This window comes from Acipenser ruthenus, chromosome 6 (assembly GCF_902713425.1).
Source record: "Acipenser ruthenus chromosome 6, fAciRut3.2 maternal haplotype, whole genome shotgun sequence".
NCBI lineage: Eukaryota > Metazoa > Chordata > Actinopteri > Acipenseriformes > Acipenseridae > Acipenser > Acipenser ruthenus.
In genome coordinates this window covers 17,235,876-17,259,433 of record NC_081194.1, presented here as the reverse complement: position 1 = coordinate 17,259,433, position 23,558 = coordinate 17,235,876, and the positions used below count along the sequence as shown (strand labels likewise).

General features: G+C 35.6%; 1 protein-coding gene across 7 annotated transcripts in view; it reads right to left on the bottom strand.

Annotated features, from left to right (window-relative positions):
- LOC117411386 (receptor-type tyrosine-protein phosphatase kappa) overlaps window positions 1–23,558 on the bottom strand; it is a 158,552-nt gene that overhangs the window by 15,722 nt on the left and 119,272 nt on the right. For 2 of the 7 annotated variants that reach the window (XM_034018818.3, XM_034018819.3), the window contains exons 10-17: window positions 19,585–19,786; window positions 18,874–18,979; window positions 16,050–16,323; window positions 14,983–15,019; window positions 10,632–10,767; window positions 6,395–6,424; window positions 4,588–4,748; window positions 304–488 (exon numbers count right to left, since the gene is read on the bottom strand). In XM_034018818.3, coding sequence (XP_033874709.3) covers window positions 304–488; window positions 4,588–4,748; window positions 6,395–6,424; window positions 10,632–10,767; window positions 14,983–15,019; window positions 16,050–16,323; window positions 18,874–18,979; window positions 19,585–19,786 — 1,131 coding nt within the window. The remainder of the gene's footprint in view (window positions 1–303; window positions 489–4,587; window positions 4,749–6,394; window positions 6,425–10,631; window positions 10,768–14,982; window positions 15,020–16,049; window positions 16,324–18,873; window positions 18,980–19,584; window positions 19,787–23,558) is intronic. The other 5 variants (XM_059025145.1, XM_034018820.3, XM_034018822.3 and 2 more) reach the window with 3 other exon arrangements.

Genomic DNA, 23,558 nt, shown 5'->3' with positions numbered 1-23,558 from the left:
ACATACTTAACTATAAAAGTTAATAAACTTAACTATAAAAGACTGCTTTTATAGAAAATGTATTTACTTTTACATTTTTTAAACTCTTCTTTAATGCATACATTTTGCATCTTTTTTTGTAAACCTTTGGTTAACTAAAATCCTGCAGGTGGAGATGAGGATTTCAAGTTGAGGTTTAGTGTAACTGAATTTTTTTTTTTTTTACTTCTATTTAGAATGATATAGTATTGGTTGGTACACAGCTTAGTAATGTGCAATGATTATGCAAATGGAATAATAATAATGTTCCCAGTAGAACCGAACCTCGTATTCCTCTTTGAATCCATAGCTGTCAGAAGTCTTCATCAAATTAATGTGCTGCAACAAATCTGCCACCCTGATAGCAGGATGAAGCTGTCCAGTCTGATAGGGGGACTCGGTCCCTTCGCAGTGATAGCGTGGCACATCCAGCAGTCTGTTCGACTCTGCTGCTGCGGTGTGGTTTTCATCTGGAGAAAGGAAATGCAGCATGTAAATACAACTTGCATGCAGCAGAGAACCAGTGACAGCATTTCACTTATCAGTTAAGCTACAGATGAGTAAAATTAGTAAACTAATTAAGAATGGTTTAAATTATTACAGTGCAAATTGTAAAAGGCTGTAGACAAAAAAAAATGAATACAGGGCATGAAAGTACAGCATTTCAAAATAATCATACTAACCCAATTGTTATCAAAGAATTACATTAACATAAACTCACAGAATTGCAGTAGGTTTGATTTTCCAGATTTCCCCCCCAAAACACAAAACCCATCAAATGAGATGTCCGTGGTCGCTCAATTGCAAAATAGTTTTATTATTGATATTGACATCAACTAGAGTACGCTGTGAACAACCTTGCTGTTGTCCCTTGTGTCTCTATAGGACTGAATTACTGTAATTAAGACACTGGAAGTTTGTTGAGGAACTGGATACAAAACATAAATAATACACACAGCTAAATACTAGAGAAGTTTCCTTCTCCTTTAAAGTGTACAATATTTAACGTCTAGCTTATTAAACTAGTTAACTAGACAGACTTCCCCCTTCATTTGTTTACTTAGGAAATCTGTGTCACTTTCTAATTTATAGAAGTTAATCCTTTAAAAATCACCACTGAGGGTGCTGCTGGATCTTTGTCTCACAACAAGAGAGAACTTCAGAGCACTGACTCCGACAAAGGGTTAACTGAAGAGGTGGTTTACAGAGGCACAGTGTATTTGTAAGCATTACTGTACTATAACCCAAGCGAACAAGGGATTAAAATAACTACATTTTTTCAGAAATACTATTGTGCATACATTAATTTCAAATCGGTACAACATTTTTTTTTTTTTTTTTTTTAGGTAGATGGGAATGATACCTAATTTATTAGGCTGAGAAACAAACAGAAAGACAGGGAGTAAGCAGTGTAATAACCATATCTACCATGTTTTGATTTAATATCCTTTATGATCAACAGTACAAATTTAGAGTAAAAACTTTGCATATCTTTACTTAACACAGGCCCTGGCCCCTTTATTTATATATATTATATATATATATATATATATTATATATATATATATATATATATATATATATATATATATATATATATATATATATATATATATATATATATATATATATATTATATATACACACACACACACACACATAATACACACACATACATAAAACCACAATTACATTGTGACTGCCTCCAGCCCCTTCTCCTTGCAAACTGGATTTAACCCTTTGACCCTCCAAAAGGTAAATGAGTTCCCTACAATTAAAAGCAGCAATATCAACATAATTGTACTATGTCAGCTCTGGTTTTTTATTTATCTTGATGCAGTCAACTCCAGTCTCCTTTTTATTAGTATTATGGCATTTAGAGTAGGGGCTAGGGACCAGCTGCCTGGTGAACCTACGTGAAGAACCAATCCAACTGATGTATTTCACATTATGCAGCTTCTGGCAAACCATCAATACAAGTAATTAAAAAGGCAGTACTATAAGTAGTGATGAAGCTCTGTAATCAAATTGGACACAAGGCTGTCAAACATAATCTGTTGATTATAACCGGCTTACAGATGCTTCATTTGATTCGCAAAGTTAATTTCTGATAAGATGGTTAACTTGTTTTGCGATTTTATCAACACTGCACTCAGACCTCACAATGTTTTTTTTTTTTTTTTTTGTTGTTTTTGTTTTTTGCTTAAATACCTAAAAATACACACTTACCAGTTATTGGCACTTTACCAATGAGGCACCAAAGAAAAGAAAAAAAAAAAGGTTTAAACCAAAAATCACATTTGCAAAAAAATAAACACATTATACCTTTCTAAACTAATATGGTTATGCAATGGATATGTTGGCAACAAATGTACTGCTACTTTAATTTAAATATACTAGAATGCATTTCTTACAATGGTTGCTGGTAGCAACGAAATGAAAGCCAACCGCACCTCACAAAACACCACATGCCACAGGAAAACAAATCACATTTGATGTTAACAAAATAAGACTGTTACAAATTGCATTCTACTTAAAGTAGAAGCTGAAAAAGGCACATGGCCACATCAGTTATGTTTTTTTTTTTTCTGCTGTGCCTTAAAATTGTCTAAACCAGCGATTAAGGTCCTATGCCTGTCAGATAGACAGAATCTAAATTGAAGTCTAAACTTATTTTATAAACTTCTCTAATGTAGTCTGGGGTTGCCTTTATAAAAGGTCAAACAACTAATTTCCAGTGCAGCTAACCTAATGTACTTACTGTACAGTCTTTACACACACGTTTACATTTAAAAATATTGCAAATTATCTTTATATAAAAAAAATAAATAAATAAAATACACACACACCACAACAAACACGGCTGAAAAATTGGAAATGCCATGCATTTAATTTAAAACAAGAAGTTCTAAAGGACCTAAAAGAATATAAGCAATGTTGTTTGCCTAATTTGAAAATGCAGTTGTCTGTAAACAAATACAGACAACTTAAACTGGCAGTTCTGGGGATATTTTTAGCTCCAGAAAACAAATGGCCTGAGACAAAGCTCAACCTCAGTGTAAAAAGTCAATTCTGTTCACTAGGGTTGTTTAATATGGATTCAAAGCCAGAGGCTGTTCAAAAGGTTTCGAGCCTGTACAACAAATAAGTTGGATCAGTTTCAAGGCCTCAGAGTCGGAAAATCTGCCATGTCTTAACTGCAGGACGGCAAGGCTCCAATCAATTTGAAATTCAATATTGGTTTTGGCTGTAGGAATAAGTAACATATTGTTCTGAAAAACTGGAAACAATTGGAAGTGTTACCCTTTGTCTGTATAAGCTGGGTTTACAGCACAGTTTAGACAGAGTAGATATCTGCAATTTCTGATAAGTGTGCAGCAATTGTCTATTTGTACAACAGGCTCATAATTCCCCTTAAATAAATCCCTCACCAACTGCAGCATGGACAACATATGAATAGAATTAATACATGCAAGGAAACACAAGCCATGTGGGGACTGGTGACAAAGGACTAGGTCCTCACCTAACACAGCAGTCGGCACAAGTGGATCATTGGGCACTGTGGGAAAATAAATCTCATGAAGAACGCAGTTTACCTTTTGTATTTTGAATAAGCCACATACTGCTTATTCATCATGAACAGACAAACAAACATTTGTTATTTATTTTTTTACTTTGGGGTAAAAAAAAAAAACCCAAAAAAAAACATGCCAATTTATGTACTGCCCTTACTGGAGACCTCTAGAGACACACTGTAATGTTTTCCCATGTTCAAAGATAGTAAATTATTAATGTTACATTATATGGGGTCTTGTCAGAACCTTAAGTCATACATTGTCTAAACTACTGGTATTAATTTAATTAAAAGTCAACATCTCAATGATCTAATTGGCTTCCATTGCTGTAGTTTATGAGTATGAAATGAATGAAGAATGACGAATAAATTTAAATAAAGATCAGAACTGCAATTAAAAGTATTATATTTGTTTGTTAATAATGTGTTGTTGTAACTAGCCATTTATTTTAGAAGTTGTGGGTGTTTTTCCTATAAATCAGAAAGTGTTTTGTGATAGGCTTACTTATAAAACTTTTACAATACATTTACTGGCTAGAAGTCAGTTTCTACCCAGTACAGATATTAAGCGCAAAAATAGCTTGTAAAAGCCCCAAAAATTGGTGTCAGTTAAGGTCATACATATCAAACCCATAACCTTGCTGTTTCTTTGTAGTAAATAAAGCACCGATGCAAACAAAGAATGACAGACATTAGACATCAATCCCATCATTAAAACAAACTTTTTCTGCTTCTAGTTTCACTTGGTTGAACTAGATGTATAATCTCTGACATCTTCAAGGAAACTGCAAAAGGTGAAGCACAGTCATAACCCAGTGTGGTTTTTAATAACCTCTGTTAAAAGGATATGCAGACAGAAAATAAATGTATTTCCAATACTACAGTCATTTAAAACTTCTACCAATAACACGTTTTCCACAGCAAAGGAAACTTCACAACTTTCTCACACGTTTCCAATATCTGGTGTTTTATCCCTGAACTTTCCTGGTACTTACACCTATTGCTGAATTTGTGAGAGTCCATGAAGGTGACAGCCAGGGGATCCTCTGCATGTAGCGTGCTCTGATCAGCATAGCTCCTGTCCATTGCATTGACCATGTGAGTCATCTCCTGACGGGTGGTTCCAATGACATCCTTCCGCTTCTTGGCAAGTTTGCTATAATTCACAAAAATCAATTTAGTGATCAGCTGCATGTGGAAATGTAGAAACATTATCACTAATACACCCCCCCCCCCCCCCAAATCACCACTACCTCTAGGATATATTGATTCAAAGTGATTCATAAGCTCAATTTCCAGCACTATAAACGCTCATAATAAATCAATGAAAAAAAGCAGAGAAAGAAACTAGAAATGTACTGCTGACAACTTGCATTACTGCAGATTCAACCTGAAAACGGACTAATGATTTAAATGTACAGTTCAGTACAGCACAGTGTCAGAAAAGGTAACCAGGTTTCTATTTTCAGTTCCTATCCTTGTAGCTTTCTTTAAATTATGTAGAAGTTCACACCTCGTCTCTCTAGTGTTTGTTGACAGCAACTTAACTGATGTGATTAATAAATTAAGAAATTAAGCCAGCACCTAAGTCATGCAAAAGTGAAAACTATTTATCAAGATTATCTCCTTTGCATAAAAAAAGCAAGCAGATGGAGGTTTCAGCAGGAGCTGAAGTGAAATTGTGTTATTTCATGCTATGATATTATGAAACTAATTATCTGTTGGATATAGCAATTTCCACTTAACTGGAAACTAGCATTAACAGCAAAACAGGCACACACAGCAGTAGCCGTAGTTACAGCAGTGTTTCATTCCTTCAAAATAAATACTTGTTTCACACAGTGTTTAATACCTTTTTCAAAGCAATGAAATAACATTTCTTACATAAAGTAATATAAAGCAATATCAAACATATACATTCATAGTTTTGTATAAAAGAGACTACTGCTGTAATTACATTGACAGTAAAAGGGGCAGATGAACTCTGCAATTACAAGAAATTAGCTGTAAACCAGGCACTTTTTTCCCCACACAACTCAGTTTTGCTGTAGATTTTAGAAGAGCATGCAGCTTAAAATAGATGTATTGCTTTTCACATTTCCTTTATTATTTTTGGTATTTTGCAATTACAAGCTTTTACTTTGGAGTTTTTACTCCAATATTGAGACATTAGCATGCCTCTAGATTTGCCATTACCTGCCTTTGAGCTTGTTTAAAAGAATCCTAATTCCTGAGACTGAACAGCCTTTCTCATTCCATTTAAATCATGTGATTATGTGACCTTTAAACTCTGCCAGCCACACATACTCTGTCTATATAAAATAGGGCAAAAAGCCAGCATCACATGATATAAATTAAATGAGGGGGGAAGGCTGTTAAGTACTGGCACCTAAAAGCTAGGTAAGAGTTAAAGAAATAACTGAATATGAATATTGGAGGAATACAGCCACTGAATGATTGCAACTAGTAAAATAGTAAGGGAAATGCAAGAAATTCAGGAATATTCAGAACCTACTCACTCTAAAAAGGTAGATTTATTAAATCACACCCTAGAAAGTACTTTTCTAACAAAGGCTTAGAAGACACTGAATTGAATGCATACAAAATGCAGCATTCTTTTTTCAAATATTAAACACAACTTCTTTTGAATAAGATATGGAAAAAGTGTCTGGGGAACCAATGTATGATGTATTTTTTTCTTGATGTAATTTTCTGGCTGTTCAGTGTTTTGCGTTGAAAAAAGGATACTGCATCTTTAAAATATTTTAAAGTACTGTAAAAATGCACCCGTTTTCTACTTACAGGTAATATGAATAAGAATAGTAGCTCCTCCTGGCAAGCAAATCAGAGACAGTAAAAATCAAGATTAATTGGTGAATGCAAAGTGTGAATCAGTTAGATCAACAAAAGCAGAAAATAAATGTGGTTAACATTTCAATTTGTTCATGCATTTTTTATTACAGTGCGGGCAATTAAACTATGTTTTATTAAACTGGCTGTGCATGAAATCACTATAGACAATTGCATGCAATATTTATTTCAGTCTTCAAAAAAACAAACATGTGAATTATAATTGACTATGCATTTCTAACCACGCATTGGCAATAATGTATGGGTCAATGTTTGAAACCTACTTTGATCTACCTTGTGTATTGGAGCCTTGCACCAAGTACCATCAATACACAGTAACCATAATATCTTGGTAAATAACATTTGTAAAAAGCTAGATAGTATGGTTGTAGATAGCTAGACAGTGTGGTCGTATAATAGTTATTGCCTATTGAAAAACAATTTAGAAAATGTATTTAAAAATGAACTCCTTGGTACATTTTAAAGATGCAGTATTTTCCAATTTGCATGACCATAATAACCAACGGTATTTGTGATATTGTAAAATTCCACATCACATAATTCAAGTGGTGTATTATGCGATTGGAATCCAATTATGTTTTTTTTTTGTTTTGTTTTTTAAGTAACTCCCTACATCTTGGTAATTACGGACAATTAATTACTCATTGCATCTTAGTAATTACTGACAATGTCAACACATGGTCCATTTAAAAAAACAAATCTGCTTAAGAAATAGAATGCAATCTTAAATTGCATTCAAATTGAACCCCAGTATAGCCTTTGTGAGTTTACCTTCATACAAAAATCAACAAATTCTCTTGAGATCAAACACATTTTATATATAGAGAATATGGGTCAGAATATATTACCACGCAATAGGTCTCGAGTTGGTTTTGAGCCACAATGCACGAGTGGTGTAGCTCGCAACAACCATTCTGATTTTCAATACACCCCCCCAGTCTTATTGTACACATTTCTGCAACTTGTAAGTCACATTCATTTGACATTTTTAAACACTAACATATATTAGCATTCCCTTATGTATTGCTTACTTTTCAGTCATTTTACAGACATTCACATCAATATTTTTTAAATGGCAGACAATGAAATTAAATTGGTCTATATTGTGCTTTACATGAAACAGCAACCGCTGCTTTGGGTATCTGCGGATTTGCCAACATAAGAAATTATTTCTAAAAAGCATCCTGTCGACTCAATGGAAAAAAACAACACTATTCTTCTTATGGTCATTCTAGTCTAAAGAATCAGTAATCTGACCCAACTGGTACTTCGACTGCGGCTTATGAAATCAACCCATCGCCCCGCCTCCCTTTAAAAAAAATGTTTTTCATGAATTTTATGTTCAGACCTGGCCAGCACAAAGTGCACTTCCCTTCATAGTATAATAATATCAATTGCCCTGTATTCTACATATCAGTTTTTAAAACATGTTTCAAGTCAGTATACAGCCAAGTCCTTTTCACAACAACCCTGTGCTTCATTCTCAACCATCATGCAGTACAGTACAATCTCCTTTAATAACCCCAATACCTGCAGTTTGTAATCCACCTTTCAGCTTTATTTCTGTCCTTTCCATGTTATCACTCACAGGGCTGGGACAACATTCTTAACATATACTGACCAAAATCATGAGGGTGTTTTGGCCAAAAGGTGTTCAACTCAGAAAAGAGGAATATGAATGTTTAAGAAATGAACAGGAGGCAAATCAAGCTGTGGCACAGACTAAATGAGCAAAAAGCCTTTTAAATGAATCTTAAATTGGCAGAACAATCTTGGAGCCCCCTAGATTGTTCTGCCAATTAGTAGTCATTTAAAGATATTCATTACTCATCAGGCTGTCCGTGTCACGGCTTGATTTGCCTCCTGTTCTGTCAGTGCTTGCTGTACAACATCACAGATGTCTCCATTCTGCTATTTCTATTTTCTTAAACACATTTTCTCACCGTCATATATCCTAAAACTTCTCTACTCTCTTCTCTCTTGTTTTGCTGTATAATGTGTAAGCTAGGGATGTATAAAGTCTAGCACAGAAGTGAAAATGATGATAAAGTGAAAGCAGATATTTTAAATGAAAAAAATGAATTCCTCACTTTAGTGAGTTTTCTGGCATTGGATTTCAAATTAAGGCCAATAGATCATGAAATGATCCAATTATATAACAGCTATAATACCCAGGTCTGTAGTTGCTGATCTAGAATAAAAAGCCAATTTTACAAAAAAAAGTGAATAAAAAAGCTATTAAATTGTGTAATTTTATTCTAGGTTGGAAGATACTCATCCAAGCTTTTCTCTATTTCATAACACTATGTAACACAATTTTTGTTCCTGGGTAGTAAGTGTTATTTTCTAATTGCTTATGCCTCAAAAGTATAGAAAATGGCTATTATTCCCCACAAACTTTGCTTTTGTGACCAGACAGTGATATTTTGAAATTTACCTATTTCCAATGAGAAAACGGGCAAATTTGTGTCTTTTCGTTCACATAAAGTCAGAAAAAAACAACATATGAATCCAAATTAACATGCATTTATTCTAAAGTAATACAAAAATGACTACAAAAGATTTAGAAGTGAGTAGTTTTTCGAGATTTACGATTATACTGTAAATCACTTTCACGAATCAGCCCCCAAATGTAGTCTCCCATCATGTTCTCATTATACTGTCCTTGGTAGCGACGTTCAAAGTCCAGTATATCCTGGTGGAAGTGCTTGCCTTGCTCCTCCGAGTACGCTCCCATGTTCTCCTTGAATTTATCAAGATGAGTATCAAGGATATTGACTTTGAGGGACATCCTACAGCCCATTGTGCCGTAGTTCTTCACCAGAGTCTCAACCAGCTCCACATAGTTTTCGGCCTTGTGATTGCCAAGGAAGCCCCGAACTACTGCTACAAAGCTGTTCCAAGCCGCTTTCTCCTTACTAGTGAGCAGCTTGGGGAATTCATTGCACTCCAGGATCTTCTTTATCTGTGGTCCGACGAAGACACCGGCTTTGACCTTTGCCTCAGACAGCTTAGGGAAGAAGTCTTGAAGGTACTTGAAGGCTGCCGACTCCTTATCTAGAGCTCTGACAAATTGTTTCATAAGGCCCAATTTGATGTGCAGTGGTGGCATCAGCACCTTCCGGGGGTCCACCAGTGGCTCCCAATTGACGTTGTTCCTACCCACAGAGAACTCGGTCCACTGTGGCCAGTCCCGCCTGTGGTAGTACGCCTTGGTGTCCCTGCTGTCCCAAAGGCAAAGATAGCAGGGAAACTTGGTAAAACCGCCTTGGAGACCCATCAGGAATGCCACTTTTGCAGCCTCTTGATGCCATCAAAAAAAAATGCTTATATGTATCCACTTAGGCAGCTGGAACTAAACTGAACTGGTGGGCTTAAGGCCCCTGTATTTATACTACTATTTATATTACTGGAAAGTTCTAGAAGTTACTCCAAGTTTACTCAGCACTGAATCTATCTGGAATGTTCTGGAAAATAGGTAAATTTCAAAATATCACTGTCCTGGTCACAAAAGCAAAGTTTGTGGGGAATAGCCATTTTCTATACTTTTGAGGCATAGGCAATTAGGAAATAACACTTACTACCCAGGAACCAAAAAAAAAAAATATATATATATATATATATATATATATGTTACACGGTGTAATCAACGAGGATGCAATAAATTGAAAAATCCAATAGATGGTGCTAATGTTTTCTGAATGTTGAATAACTGTTTAGTTAATTATCATTAAAGAAAAAATAATACTTAGGATACATAATGATACTGTGCCATACCATAGCATTGAGTAGGTTATTAGTATTGTCTCGTTTAATTTACAAAAACAGTCCATGTCCGATTTAAATCATGCACCCAAACTAAAATAACACTATTACTGTGCGTCTCCAATTTTTGTTGCTATTTCAAAGATGTAAATATTTCCCATTTCACAGGACATTTTTTCAGATTGATACTGCATTTTTAAAATGACTAATTGATCTTGGAACAAGATTAATCCCCTACCTTACCAGAGACCAAGGTACTATGTGTTAAAATGTCTAATGAGGAGCTTTACATGTGAATGGCATGACAAAATCTATGTGTTTTATATCGTCTCCAAATTGCACATGGAAAACTAAAAGGTGTTACACATGAGTATTAGCAGAGGCTACTGAAAATGCAACTTACCTCTTCTTGATAACTAATATGACAACCAGGAGGAGCAGGATGAAAACGAGAACTCCAGCGCTTATGCCAGCAATTTTCACCACTTCCGTTTGTTTGGCTGGATCTGGTATTACCTCTGGTTCCTCTGTAGCTGCTGCTAAACAAATTGGGGAAATAATCTGTATGAAAGCATGCAATTATAATTGACCCACCCCACCCCCTCCCCTCCCCTCCACACACACAAAAACAAGGAAAATATATTTTTGAAAAAGCCAAATGTAGAGGCAGTTGATAAATATTTTATTCAGCAACATTGCTTTGATTTTAGAATTCAGTTTCAAACCTGTACCAACACGTACACACACATTTTACAACAACCAAGAACTGCCTTGCACGACAGTCCTTTCTATAGGATATTCTATTCTACAGCTCAGCTTTAACAGAAAATTACCTAGAGGAAACACAGGCCTTGCATACAGCAACCATCAGCCAGAGCAGCTCGTAACTACTGCAATTAATTATCACATGGGAGAACCACTCAAGGTCATTCAAAATATATAGATGAGAACCATTGAGATACACACAAGTTTGCAATAATATTTCACTCGCCTGCTCCAAGAGCTCTGGAGCTGTAATTAGAAGTAACTCCTACCTGTCCTTGTTTATGCTGCTATAGACATTATTTCACTAAAATTTCACATTGCAACTGTCTAAAGAAATACCACTGTTCACTTTACAAAATTCTCATTTGTTGGTTATATGGGAACGAGCAACTTTACAATAATTGCATTTTCCTCTTGTGTACTTTTAAAGCAACATATTTGTTTTTAAATTGTAAATATAACTATAAATGTCAATTAAACTAATTATTGTTGTACAATAGTGACACATTGCTTCTTTAAATCAATTTTAGGGACACTCGACTTTCACAGAATAGTAGAGTTGTTTAAAGTAGTCACATTTGTACTGAAATTACACCAACATTTACATGAGCGGGTTCATTTGGTGGGTTCAGGTATAAGGAATTGACCTTGCAGTACTACCTAGTGCTTGACTCACCAGGAGAGATTCTTATTTTACTAGATACTAAGCAATATATCCGAAATGAACTCCTAACCAGAATATATATTTGTATGCTATTATTTCTGAGCATCTAAAACTACTGTCTTAAAATGGCTTACTTTTAACTTGAAAGTAAAAATGCAGCATATGTGCCACTGACCCAAGTACTGACTTAACGTGCCCCAATCCGCAGAGCTTTTACTAGATTTATGCTTTGGGGCATCTGGATAACAAGATGTCATTTGGCGATTCTGAAAAGCATCCAGATTTCGCAAAATACTCAATTCATTGTATGCATTAGCATCACATGTGCGCTGTTGCACAAATCTTTATTCACTTTACTTGTGCAACTGTTGAGATAATGTACAACATTACGCAGCCACACTGTACCAATAGAGTGGGGAGAGTTTACATTTTCCACACTAATAGCTTGCTTTGCTGGCAGCCTAACTGGCTATTATTCCTACTCAGCAGGCAAATAAAATATTTATAGGTGTAATGGGTATAATAGACATATATGCTTTTTGTAAACACCTTTATATCAGACAGCTGTTTTTTTTTGGGTATTATTTCTTTAAATTTTGCCAGCAACACTGAATTTATCCATAACACAGTAAACCCAGTTATAAGTGAACACTTCAAAATAAACCAAGTAGTTAAGTCCCACTCATGCCTTCATCATTATAATGCAGAAACCAGCTACACTCTCACTTTAACTTAGTTTTACCTTACATTGAACGTAAATTAATTTACATATTATGCACAAAGTGGAGATCATTTTGACAAATAATTTGGTACGTGCATGTTTAATTCCATCAAAAAAACAATATTAAATACTGACACCAACTGGAAAAGACTGAATTCGCAACAGTTTTGTTCCAAACGCACCTGACTACAGTAGTTTATTTCGGCATTACTTGGTGTACTGAACACTCAAGAACATGCTCTCCTTCCTAGCAAAAAAACAATTTTGCAAATAATTAGTAGTGGTACCACTCGTTTAAAAACTTTTTTTTTTTTAAATAGCTGGGGTGAAAGTCAATTACTCACTGACTCAAAATACAATTTAATATGATCAACTTCAAAGTAATAGGCTACCATACCCTTAAAAGAAATCGATTTTATAATAGGTTCTGACATTAGTTAAAAAGGTTATTTATTAATCCTGTGTATCATTTTAAATGCCTTTTAAAAGTATTCATTTTTGACATTATCCATGTCTTACTTCAAGAATAATTCTAGCAGTGTCAGTGCTGATGAGATTAATTCATGAAAAATACTGGAAGGAATTCAATTACAATTAGATTACAAAGATACAAAAAGATCAGATCCCCAGGTTTCAAATGAAAATCCGTGTTCTGTCTATGTAAACCTTCTTATGTTCTTAATATCAATCAGCTTTCCTGTGTTTTTTATACTTAACTCACACATTTCACCATCAACAAAACTAATATTCATAAGATGGAAGGAACATGTCAGTTTACTTGAGGCGCTTTCTGTATTTCATACATTCTTAAATCAGTTACTTTTTACACTGCTTTAGGCATTCAGTATTAAAACATGCTTATAAAATTGGAAGATGGCTTTATACACACAAACTCTATTATTTGCCATCTATTTAGATAGTTCTTGGCAGAAAGGGTTATGCTGTTATAATAAGATAACCTTATCAAAAGAGAGTGAAAATTATATTACCAGTACAAATAAAAATGGCAGATATAGGTAGGGTGTGAAACAGACAATATTCTTGTACAACAAATATCTACCCAAAATAAATAAAAATGCATATGGACCTAATCTTACTGTGATACTTCTACTACTTTACATGTATTTGACACATTTATTCTGTTTCCCCTAAAGAATAATTTAAGTTTAACTGCATTGCAAAAAACAAAAACTAAAAAGTATACAGAAGTGTTGTAGGATTAAGAATGGTTATTGTTATTTCCCAAGCATTCATTGTAGCTGCTGGAATTTGTGAAATTTGCAATTGTTGATTAAGTTGTTAACTGTAGATCTTAGAGAAACGATGTAAAAAAAGACAAAGCACTTGACCTACCCAACGGATTAGAATAATGTGCTGCCTCTTACTTCAAAACAGAATGATATTCTAAAACACAGCTTACGATAAACAATGAAACCGAGTACTACGACAACAAAAACTTACACTTCCCCAGCTGGCTAGGGATTTAAATAAATAAAAAACACACTGGTAATGTATATTGGATAATAATTTGTGTATCAAGCTGTTTAAACTGTACATAAAGCCGTTTTTTGGGGTGAAAAAATCAATCATTCAAAAGGTCATTAATGGAAATGTCATGTCTAATCCAATAGCCTGTATTCAATATGGCCACATATTACTATAACATGGCAGTAAAAAAAGGTACATTTTTACTGGACCTCTGGTCAGAGGTCAATATCAAGTTTAACCCCACATTTAGCATGCAGTGCTGATATAATTGTGCAATTATGAAGCCATCAACTCAAATGGTCTCAGAAATGAGGCTATGACAGTTTTGTAAAATGGCAGAAGAGTACTTTTGTCTTGTAAAATAAACATAATTGAACTCGACAGAGTCATAGAATACAGTTGTGTAGATATTATGAAGCCAGTCTTTCAAAGCATTTGGTCACCCAGAAACCAAGAAAATTCTAAGGACCACATTACGGCAGCAACATTCGCCACAGGTCAGATTTTGCCAGAGAAATTGCATTGAAAAAATTAAAAAGGTCTACATCTCATATAGTTTATAAGAAATTAGCAGTTGAAAATATGTTGGCAGATTTACAAAAACATCACAGCGGTGCTTAATTATATCACACAGTATAATGGGTTGATGTTTAAAAAATAATAATAAGAATAATTCTTATATTTGTTCATAGTTCGAAAAGACAAAACTTAAATTACATAAAATTTGTAGAACAATGAGTGTTTGCTTCCGATATCTTTAAAACCCACAAATGGCTTACAAAAAAGAAAGCTCTATTTTTGAAATCCACCAATCTGGTGTTGCTTGGCATCCTGTTCTAATGCCCAAGCTGTGCACCAGACCAGAACCACTTTATAGCACAAATAAGCTTTTCTTTATTCTGCCTAAATCCAGCCCGCGGCTGAAACAGTATCCATTTGGCTGAGCAACAAAGAATAAAAAGAAGCACTCCCATTATCAGATAAGAGGTCTGAGTAAAAGTACTCTGCTGGCAGTACAAGTGGGCACGGGAAAAATGCTGTAATAGAAATGCCACATTTAATTACAGTACTTTGAAATAGCCTGCAAAGTCTGTCCTGAAAGAAGACATCTCTTACCTTTTGTTGCAACCCTCACACACTGAGTTTTTGTTTCCTATCAAGAGAAAACAAAAACAAACAGACAGATTTAGTGTAACTAAAGCATCAGAGTTGCGCTTTATCCTTATAAACAAGTAAATTTGACACATGTATAAATGCAGGCCCTTGCTGAGCAATCTGATAATACTTGGCCTTCACAGAGAATTCCTTAAAACTTGTACAATGTAATCAATCAACTCCTGCATCTTTGCTTTCTTTGTCTCTGAGGTTTGCTAGGCAACAGAAACTGTGGAATCAAGATGCTTTTGCTGTTGAGTTACTCTCAAAAGCAAAAAAGAAATAGTGCACCTAACTAAGGATTTTTTTTTTTACAATTCAGTGCAGCTCTCTTCTGCCAGGGCAATAAATAAATGAAATCAGAAGAGAATGTCAACGACAACAGCATGGGACTTGTAAAGATATGTTCTTTCACACCTGGAGTCCTTCACAGTGCTTAACTTCCTGTTGTGTATCATTTCCTTAATATGTATTCAGCATTGGCAAGAGCTGGAAATGATTAAATGTCAACTGAGCTGATTGTGAAGGAATGAAAGTAATAACGGGGGTATAAAGACTCATCCAAAAAAAAAAAAAAAAAAACACACAGCAGGTCAATGATGACGGATATATCTTTACTTGCCCTGAAGAATAAAAATATAAAACCTAAATGTAACCAGGTTTTTCTGTGAAAAAATGTGTACATAATATAATAGTTTATTAATCCTCACTCACATTATTACAGTATATTGTATAACTTCCACCTCTCAAATATAAGAAAATTAAATCACAAAGCATGTTTTAAATGTATTAATACACTGACACACATTTACATCCTGTTTCAACCAGCCCACTCCAGCAGAAAAAAAAAATCATTTGTAGTTGCAGGGAAAAAGGGACAAATTTGTGAGTAGATGGGCAAGCTGTCATAAGTCTCTTTCATTGATTTAAAGTCATTAGAAGATATTAAAAAAGCAAAGTGGTCTGAGTATAATAAAACTATGAAGGTTTGAGGAAAAATTGAGAGACCAGATGTATGCCATTCTTACCTTTTCCACACTGCTCACAGCCTGAAAGTAGATATTATAGTTTTTCCTCGGGGCCAAAGGTGGATTCCAAAACCCATTGTATGTTTTGTTGTCTCCCACTGTGAATGGAGCCGGGTCAGGCAGGCTTCCAGGTGGCAGCTCAGCAGCAAAATAATATGGAGAACCCCCACTGGCTGCACTCTGGTAGGTGACCGGTACTTGGTAGCAATCCAGTGAACTTGCCTCTCTCTTATTTCTGTGAGGGTTCAGTTCTTCAACAACAATCTGGTAGGCACTGTGAATAGAGACATTGTGAACCCTTACATTATACGGTAAAATACAAATCCAGCATATTTTTGCTCAGTGTTCAAAAGGTCTGGAGAATACTGCTAAAGCCTATTTTTATTGAACAACAATACATGTTCAAAACCACAACACATAGGCTTAACATCCAAATATAAAAACGCATATGCACTAAATGTAAATTGTCACGCAAGAAGCAAATGCATCCCTAGATAAATGTACAGTTTACACTAATAAATCATACAAGCGTGCTTAGGCAATAAGCAAAACAGATCACAAACAGAACGAAAGGGAATTCCAAATACCATGAAAGAATTATCAAGGTACATTTGAAAAAAAAAAAGGCAAAGTCTTTTGAGAATTTGTTATTTACCAATAATGGTTTCTAAAATGTATTGAAGACAAAAGTACTGTGACTTTTTTCATCCTGGCACTGGGTGAGTTGAACAACTCTGTCTGTGGCTGAATTGGACCGATACCATTGAACAGGACCAGTTCTAAAGCTGCTCTCAACTCGATCACAGTGGCAGATAGAAACAAGGTAATACAGTGCTACATGAAAAACTGGTTCAATATAAAACTTGTATGATAATGCAAAATCCAGGTTAAACCCAGTGTTAACAGATGTTCCACAAAGTTCGAACAGAGCATTTATAAAAAAGTGTACTATACAAAACTCATCTTCAAGGCCGGACATGTCTGCTTCAAGGCCGGTCTTACAGCAGCAGGTCTACAGTTGTCATATCAATAGTGACAGAATCTAATGATAGCCTTCCCCACCTCATGACCTTGCAACAGTATAGCATCTATTGTGACTGAAAGCTTCACAGATCTAAAATATAAGAGACACACCATAATACAGGCACAGATGGACACAATCTGTCCACTCCACCAAAATTAGACTTTCGTTTCTGTATCACTTGTCAATGATAAACACTACAAACTACCATAGCAGATAGCACAGTTTGTTACCTCTCAAGCACCAATTCGGGCTTTCTCAAAATAACCAAAGCTTTGGCTTGCATACGTTCAGAAAATCATATGACCAATGTACATTTTACTGTAAAAAGATTTAGAAGAGCTTGCACTGTCAAATTTGCTGCTGCCATTATGTTATTCAAGTCCAGCTATGGCAATGCAGAAATCCTTCAACCAGGTCCTTTAAGATGAATTGCAATAAGAAAGATTGCAATAATTGTGAATGAATTCAATATTAACAGACGGCAGTGATCTACCAAGTATTGTGTATCTAGTAACCATGTCCTGCTCTAGTTTTCTTCATTGCCTTATGCACTCTGTCTCCTGGAAAGTTAATTTATTTTAAAATGTTATTCAGATTACTTTCAATCCATCTCCAGTGCCTGGTCTAGACAGCCCTTTGCTTGATCCAACCCTTCTCAAAAACCTAAGAAAATGTCATAGCTGGGGGAACAACAGGGTCCTAGATGCAAATTGGCTATTGATTTACAAAAAAGCCTGTATCCTTCATGAATCTTATTGGAGGCAATGACAACATAGGCAATTAAGGACACTCCTCCTTTCATGCTTCAGATCTTTGATACTATAGTACCAAAAAAAAAAAAAAAAAAAGATGATTCAGCACCCTTGGTCCTATACTGAATCAACTACATTGATTTTTCAATTTTTTTTAAATTTCTTTCTTTTTTTTTTTAATGATCTAAAACAGATCCTGGCTTTCTTGTAATACATCCTTAATTTACCAAAGTAACGGCTCACATTGCCTACATACTTCTAAACATGAATGTGAATGTCACAAACACACTTGTACATCATAAAAAATAAATTGAGAAGAAACTGGGCACCAGAGTTCTCTACTTAAGTCAAATCAAAATGTAATTGACTAATTAACAAGCTTCAAAACCACAAATCAAAAAGGAAACCCCTTGAAGAAACGCACAGGTTTTTCTAGTTGACCTCCTTAAAAACCAAGGCAAATCAATAAATTGTCTTTCATTAGTGACTGATGAGGACAGCGAAATATCACTTAGAATTAACACAACCCAGCACACTTAATTATTTGGCATGTTTGTAAGCTTTATTAAATAGTTACAACATGATTTCTAGTAAGGGCCACTGGGAGAAAAAAGGTCAAATAGTTTGTATTCATCGCTGTTCTTCCTCTCCACTCCCAGCGTTTCAAATTTTCCAGTCCTATACAAAGCACACCACATAATAGTTGATTTACTGAACTGGTGAGGCTAGAGTTATCTTCAAATCTCTTATGACAACTAGCTTCAAACTCTATATCCTCACTGATACCAATAAAGGAAGGGAAATGAAATGGAAGAGCCTGACAAACAAATCAAATAGAAGAGATAGGTGGGTGATTCAAGGCTTGAATATCTAAATTCCCAGAAGAGTTTTACTCTTATTAACTACAGGTCTATTTGTAGACTTTGCCTAACCAAGAAAAACCAACCTTCTGACAGCAATGTCAAATGAATCCAGCTTGGAATTGAAGCACTTTATTAGCTGCTAGGCAGCCTGTCAATCTACAAATGAGCTCAGCTCACATATTTACCTGATGGGGGCACCTTTGGCCGTGGCAGGTTTCAACAGTACAGTAATAGTGGTAGCGGTCTCATTAAGACAAGTTTCAGTCATATCATAATCTGGTATTGAAGGAGCTGGTTGGAAACAGAAAAAAATATATATTACACACACCCCCATATAATTTATATTGGTATTATGTATATCAGTGATACATTATATGTTACATGAATAACCACATGTATACTGTATTATATCACTTGCCTCACTCAGCCTGTAAGTTAGTTGTGATAAATTATATTAAACATAAAAAAGGATACAAATTTAATTTCAGTTTTATATGGGGTCTTTGAGGTTGAAATATGTAACTTATTTTTCTATGCTTTTAAGAGTTCTTCAAATGAAGCCCTTAAAGGAATACATCAATGCGCTTAGCCATGATTCACTTTTCTTTTAAAATTTGATTGTCATTTGTCATCTCAGACTATTAATCAACACTAAGGATTTAAAATTAATAGAAAACAATGTATATTGTAAGCTGTAAATGTAAATAAATGCAATGGAAATAAGCACATTTAAAATTCTGAAACCAGAAAACATACTGGCATGCAAAAAATGAGTGGTCCACATGTAAAAAATCTAAACTCTAGTACATATCCAAAATCTACATCACAAAGCAACCTTAGTATCTGGGTTATAAGGAAATCATTCATTTTTTAATATGACATTTTGTTAGAATTACCTGATATGTTGGTGGTGACATTCACAACAGTTGGTGGCCCAAACCCCTTCACAGTGCTGGCCCTGATAATGAACTGGTAGGTGGTACCTGGATGCAGCTGTGAGAATACATGGTGTGTGCTGTTCCATGGCAATGCAACTGTCAGTGGATGTCCTGCCACATCGACTGCAGGATCAAATGACCTAATGCTGCTATAACTGATCTATTAGGAAAATAAAGAAGTATTAGAGGAGGGGAGGAGGGGTGGGTCATGTCTTAAGTCATGATTTTCACTGTTACAGTAAGAGACAAGTTAGGTACTGTATTGGAGCAATTTTTTTTTTTTTTTCATTTAGTATGTCCAATTATAATCCTCCCCCCGTCCCCCTATTTTCTCTCAATTTGAAATGTCCAATCACTTTTCCCCTCACTGCAGCAGTTCCTTCACATGGCTTAGGAGACCCGAAGGTTCAGTGGGCGTCCTCCGATCCCACGATCAAGCCAGCTTCCTTTTTCACCCAGGAACTCGAAAGCGGAGGTCAGCGAGCTACTGACCTCTGGAGGACAAAGGCCAGCCATACAGGTGTCCACTCTGAGCACACTGGGCACCTGGCCAGCAAGGTTTGCTGTAGAGCAATGAGGAGAAACAGTCCCTGACTGTTTTACCTCCCTAACCCACAGGAGCGCCCCAGTGAAGACCAGCCTACTTCACACAGCCAGGACGCGAACCTGAGCTGTACGACTCATCCTGCGCACCATGCGGCTGCGCTTCTACCAGTGTTGAAAAGGATTTGGGTTGTTTCTCTCACTCAGTATACTTATTATAGTAATGAAAGCTGAATATATGCAACAAATGTTGATTTCTAACCTTTGACTTGCTACTAGAATTCTTAACAGCACTTCGTCTTTATTATTCAGCAGGAAGTGCCTGTTCAATTAAATATTTCGCACAGCCATCCAGCCTACTGCCTGAAGACATTTAGAACGCTTCCATGAAAAATAATTAAGAGTTCTCTGAAATTCTTCAGAGGTCATGCCCAGAAAAGGTTTAGTTGATTTCGAAATTGAGTCAATTCCAAAATTGTAAAAAAATTGTATTCTGTGGGAAAAGATGATTAAATAATGTATATTTCATAATACCTTCAAGCATCTCAACCACCACCTTATTGCAATATATTTTCACAAAAGGATGGTGAATAAATATTGAACAACAAGAAAAAATGTTTAAATCAGGAGCACATTTACTGCCAGCATTGCTTGCATGTCAGATAATTGTTATCTTAGTTAAGTTAAATGTCATGTGTAGGGCGTTATTTTATAAAAAAAAGCTGTGCAATTTGGACAAGAGGTTCTGGCTGCACAAACTGTGCCAAAATGTTTACCTAAAAACAATGCAGCAGCAACAGTAACATCTTAAAAGGTAAACACTTTGAAAGCCAAGTTATTATCATTAACAACATACTGAAGATCAGGGCACTCCACATTTACAGTAAATTTGAAAGTGCAATGTTAATCAGATCTTTCAAAACACAAAACGCACAAACTCTGCCATCTGTGTTCTACTTCTGGGATATTTCTTTAAAATAATTAATTTATTCTCCTGTAACATTAAGAACCTCAACTAAGCTTAATATGCCTTTGAAAATTAATAGAATTACTTGCATTGACAAGGGAAGTACTTGCTTCTGGGATTACTGGATTAGAACACTTTGTTGGTCAGTTTCTCCATTATAGTTATTGGTTAATTATAGCCATCAGTATCGGATGTTTAAAGCAATTTTATTTATGGTAAATAAATATGGAATTCAAAATGCATTTTACAAAGCATTTGTTTTCAGTGTAGAAATACTCATTTTGAACGCTTTTAGACTCCAACAGCTAAAGCAAAATAAAAGCACACAGCTTTTCTAGCTATGCATAATGTAAAATTTGAATGACAGAAGTAAGCAATAACCCACGACAGGATGTGCAGTAAGACATGTCTTACCACACATCCTGATGTGGGTTACTGCTCTTATAAAAATCAGTCAACATTCCTCACTGCATTATAAATTAGGGCTTCTAGTTTTCAGTTTTTATTTTCCATCTCTCTCCCTCCCTTTAAACCTTAATAGTTGTTAAGCCTTAACTGAATACCAGACTTTTTTAAATTAGCGACGCACTACTAGAAACTAACGCAGTGGAAATGAATAAGCTCAATTCGACGATCAGAGCCAGAATGAAACGCAGGTTCAAATAGAATCAGGTGAGATCAATGCACGTCGTTTAACGATATCAAGATATGAGAGTAAAAAGAAACAACTTCCTTTGGTAATTAGTGTTTGATTAATATGTTTAAAATGGACATCACATGATCAAAAATAAAACCCGAAAATTAGAAGCCCTAATTATAATACACAATGACGTCTGCAATTATCGTAATGCATTTACTTTTATACCATATTCCTGAAAATATGAAACTAGGAGATTTTATATTTATATATATATATATATATATATATATATATATATATATATATATATATATATATATATATACATATACACACACACACACATACATATATACACATACATATACATATATATACATATATACACACACACACACACTCTACCGGTCAAAAGTTTTAGAACACCCCCATTTTTCCAGTTTTTATTGAAATTTAAACAGTTCAAGTCCAGTGAATAACCTGAAATGGTACAAAGGTAAGCGGTAAACTGCCAGAGGTTAAAAAAAACAAGTTTAGATTACCAAAAACTGAAAAATAATGTACATTTCAGAGTTATACAAAAAGGCCTTTTTCAGGGAACAAGTAATGGGTTAACAACTTACAGCTGTTCTGCAGCAATGGAAGTAAATTAAGCCTTGAAAGTTGATGCTAACAATTCCTACAGGTGTCCCAACTTTTGTTGATTACTTACAAACCCTCTGTCTGTATAAAAGCAGTGTTGGAACAGACTGTGTTACTACACCCTCTTAAGCATTATTTGGACAGTATTGTACTGCAGGAAGTAGTATTTTGCTCTCATAATGGCGAGAAAAAGGCAATTAACAAAGGAAGACAGACAGACCATTATAACCTTTAAAAGTGTAGGTTTTTCCTTTAGAGAAATTGCAAAGAAAGCCAAGGTGTCAGCGAGTACAGTTTCCTACACCATCAAAAGGCACTTGGAAACTGGAGGAAACTCTGACAGGAAGAGGTCTGGCAGACCCAAAGCCACAACAGAATCAGAAGACAAGTTTCTGAGAGTCAACAGCTTGCGTGATAGGCGGCTCGCAGGACAACAGCTTCAAGCACAGCTTAACACTGGTCGAAGTAAGCAAGTCTCAGTTTCAACTGTGAAGAGAAGACTTCGAGCTGCAGGTTTGACAGGTCGAGTGGCAGTAAGAAAGCCATTGCTAAGATGGCAAAATAAGAAAAAGAGGCTTGCCTGGGCCATAAAGCACCGCCAGTGGACTACTGGAAGACTGGAAGAAGGTCTTATGGACCGATGAATCCAAATTTGAAATCTTCGGTTCATCACGCAGGGTTTTTGTACGCTGTCGAGTAGGCAAAAGGATGGTTCCTCGGTGTGTGACACCAACTGTCAAACATGGAGGAGGAAGCGTGATGGTCTGGGGCTCTTTTGCTGGATCCAGAGTCGGCGACTTGCACAGAGTGAGTGGCACCACTGAACCAAAACTGCTACCACAGCATTTTGCAGCGCCATGCAATACCCTGTGGTACACGCCTAGTTGGTCAGGGGTTCATCCTACAGCAAGATAATGACCCAAAACATACCTCCAGGCTATGTCAGAACTACCTTAGAAGAAAAGAACAAGACGGTAGGCTTCAAATCATGGAATGGCCAGCACAGTTTCCAGACTTAAACCCCATCGAGCTGGTTTGGGATGAACTGGACAGAAGAGTGAAAGCAAAGCAACCTACAAGTGCAACACATTTGTGGGAACTTTTGCAACAGTGTTGGGAAGAACTTTCCGAACAATATTT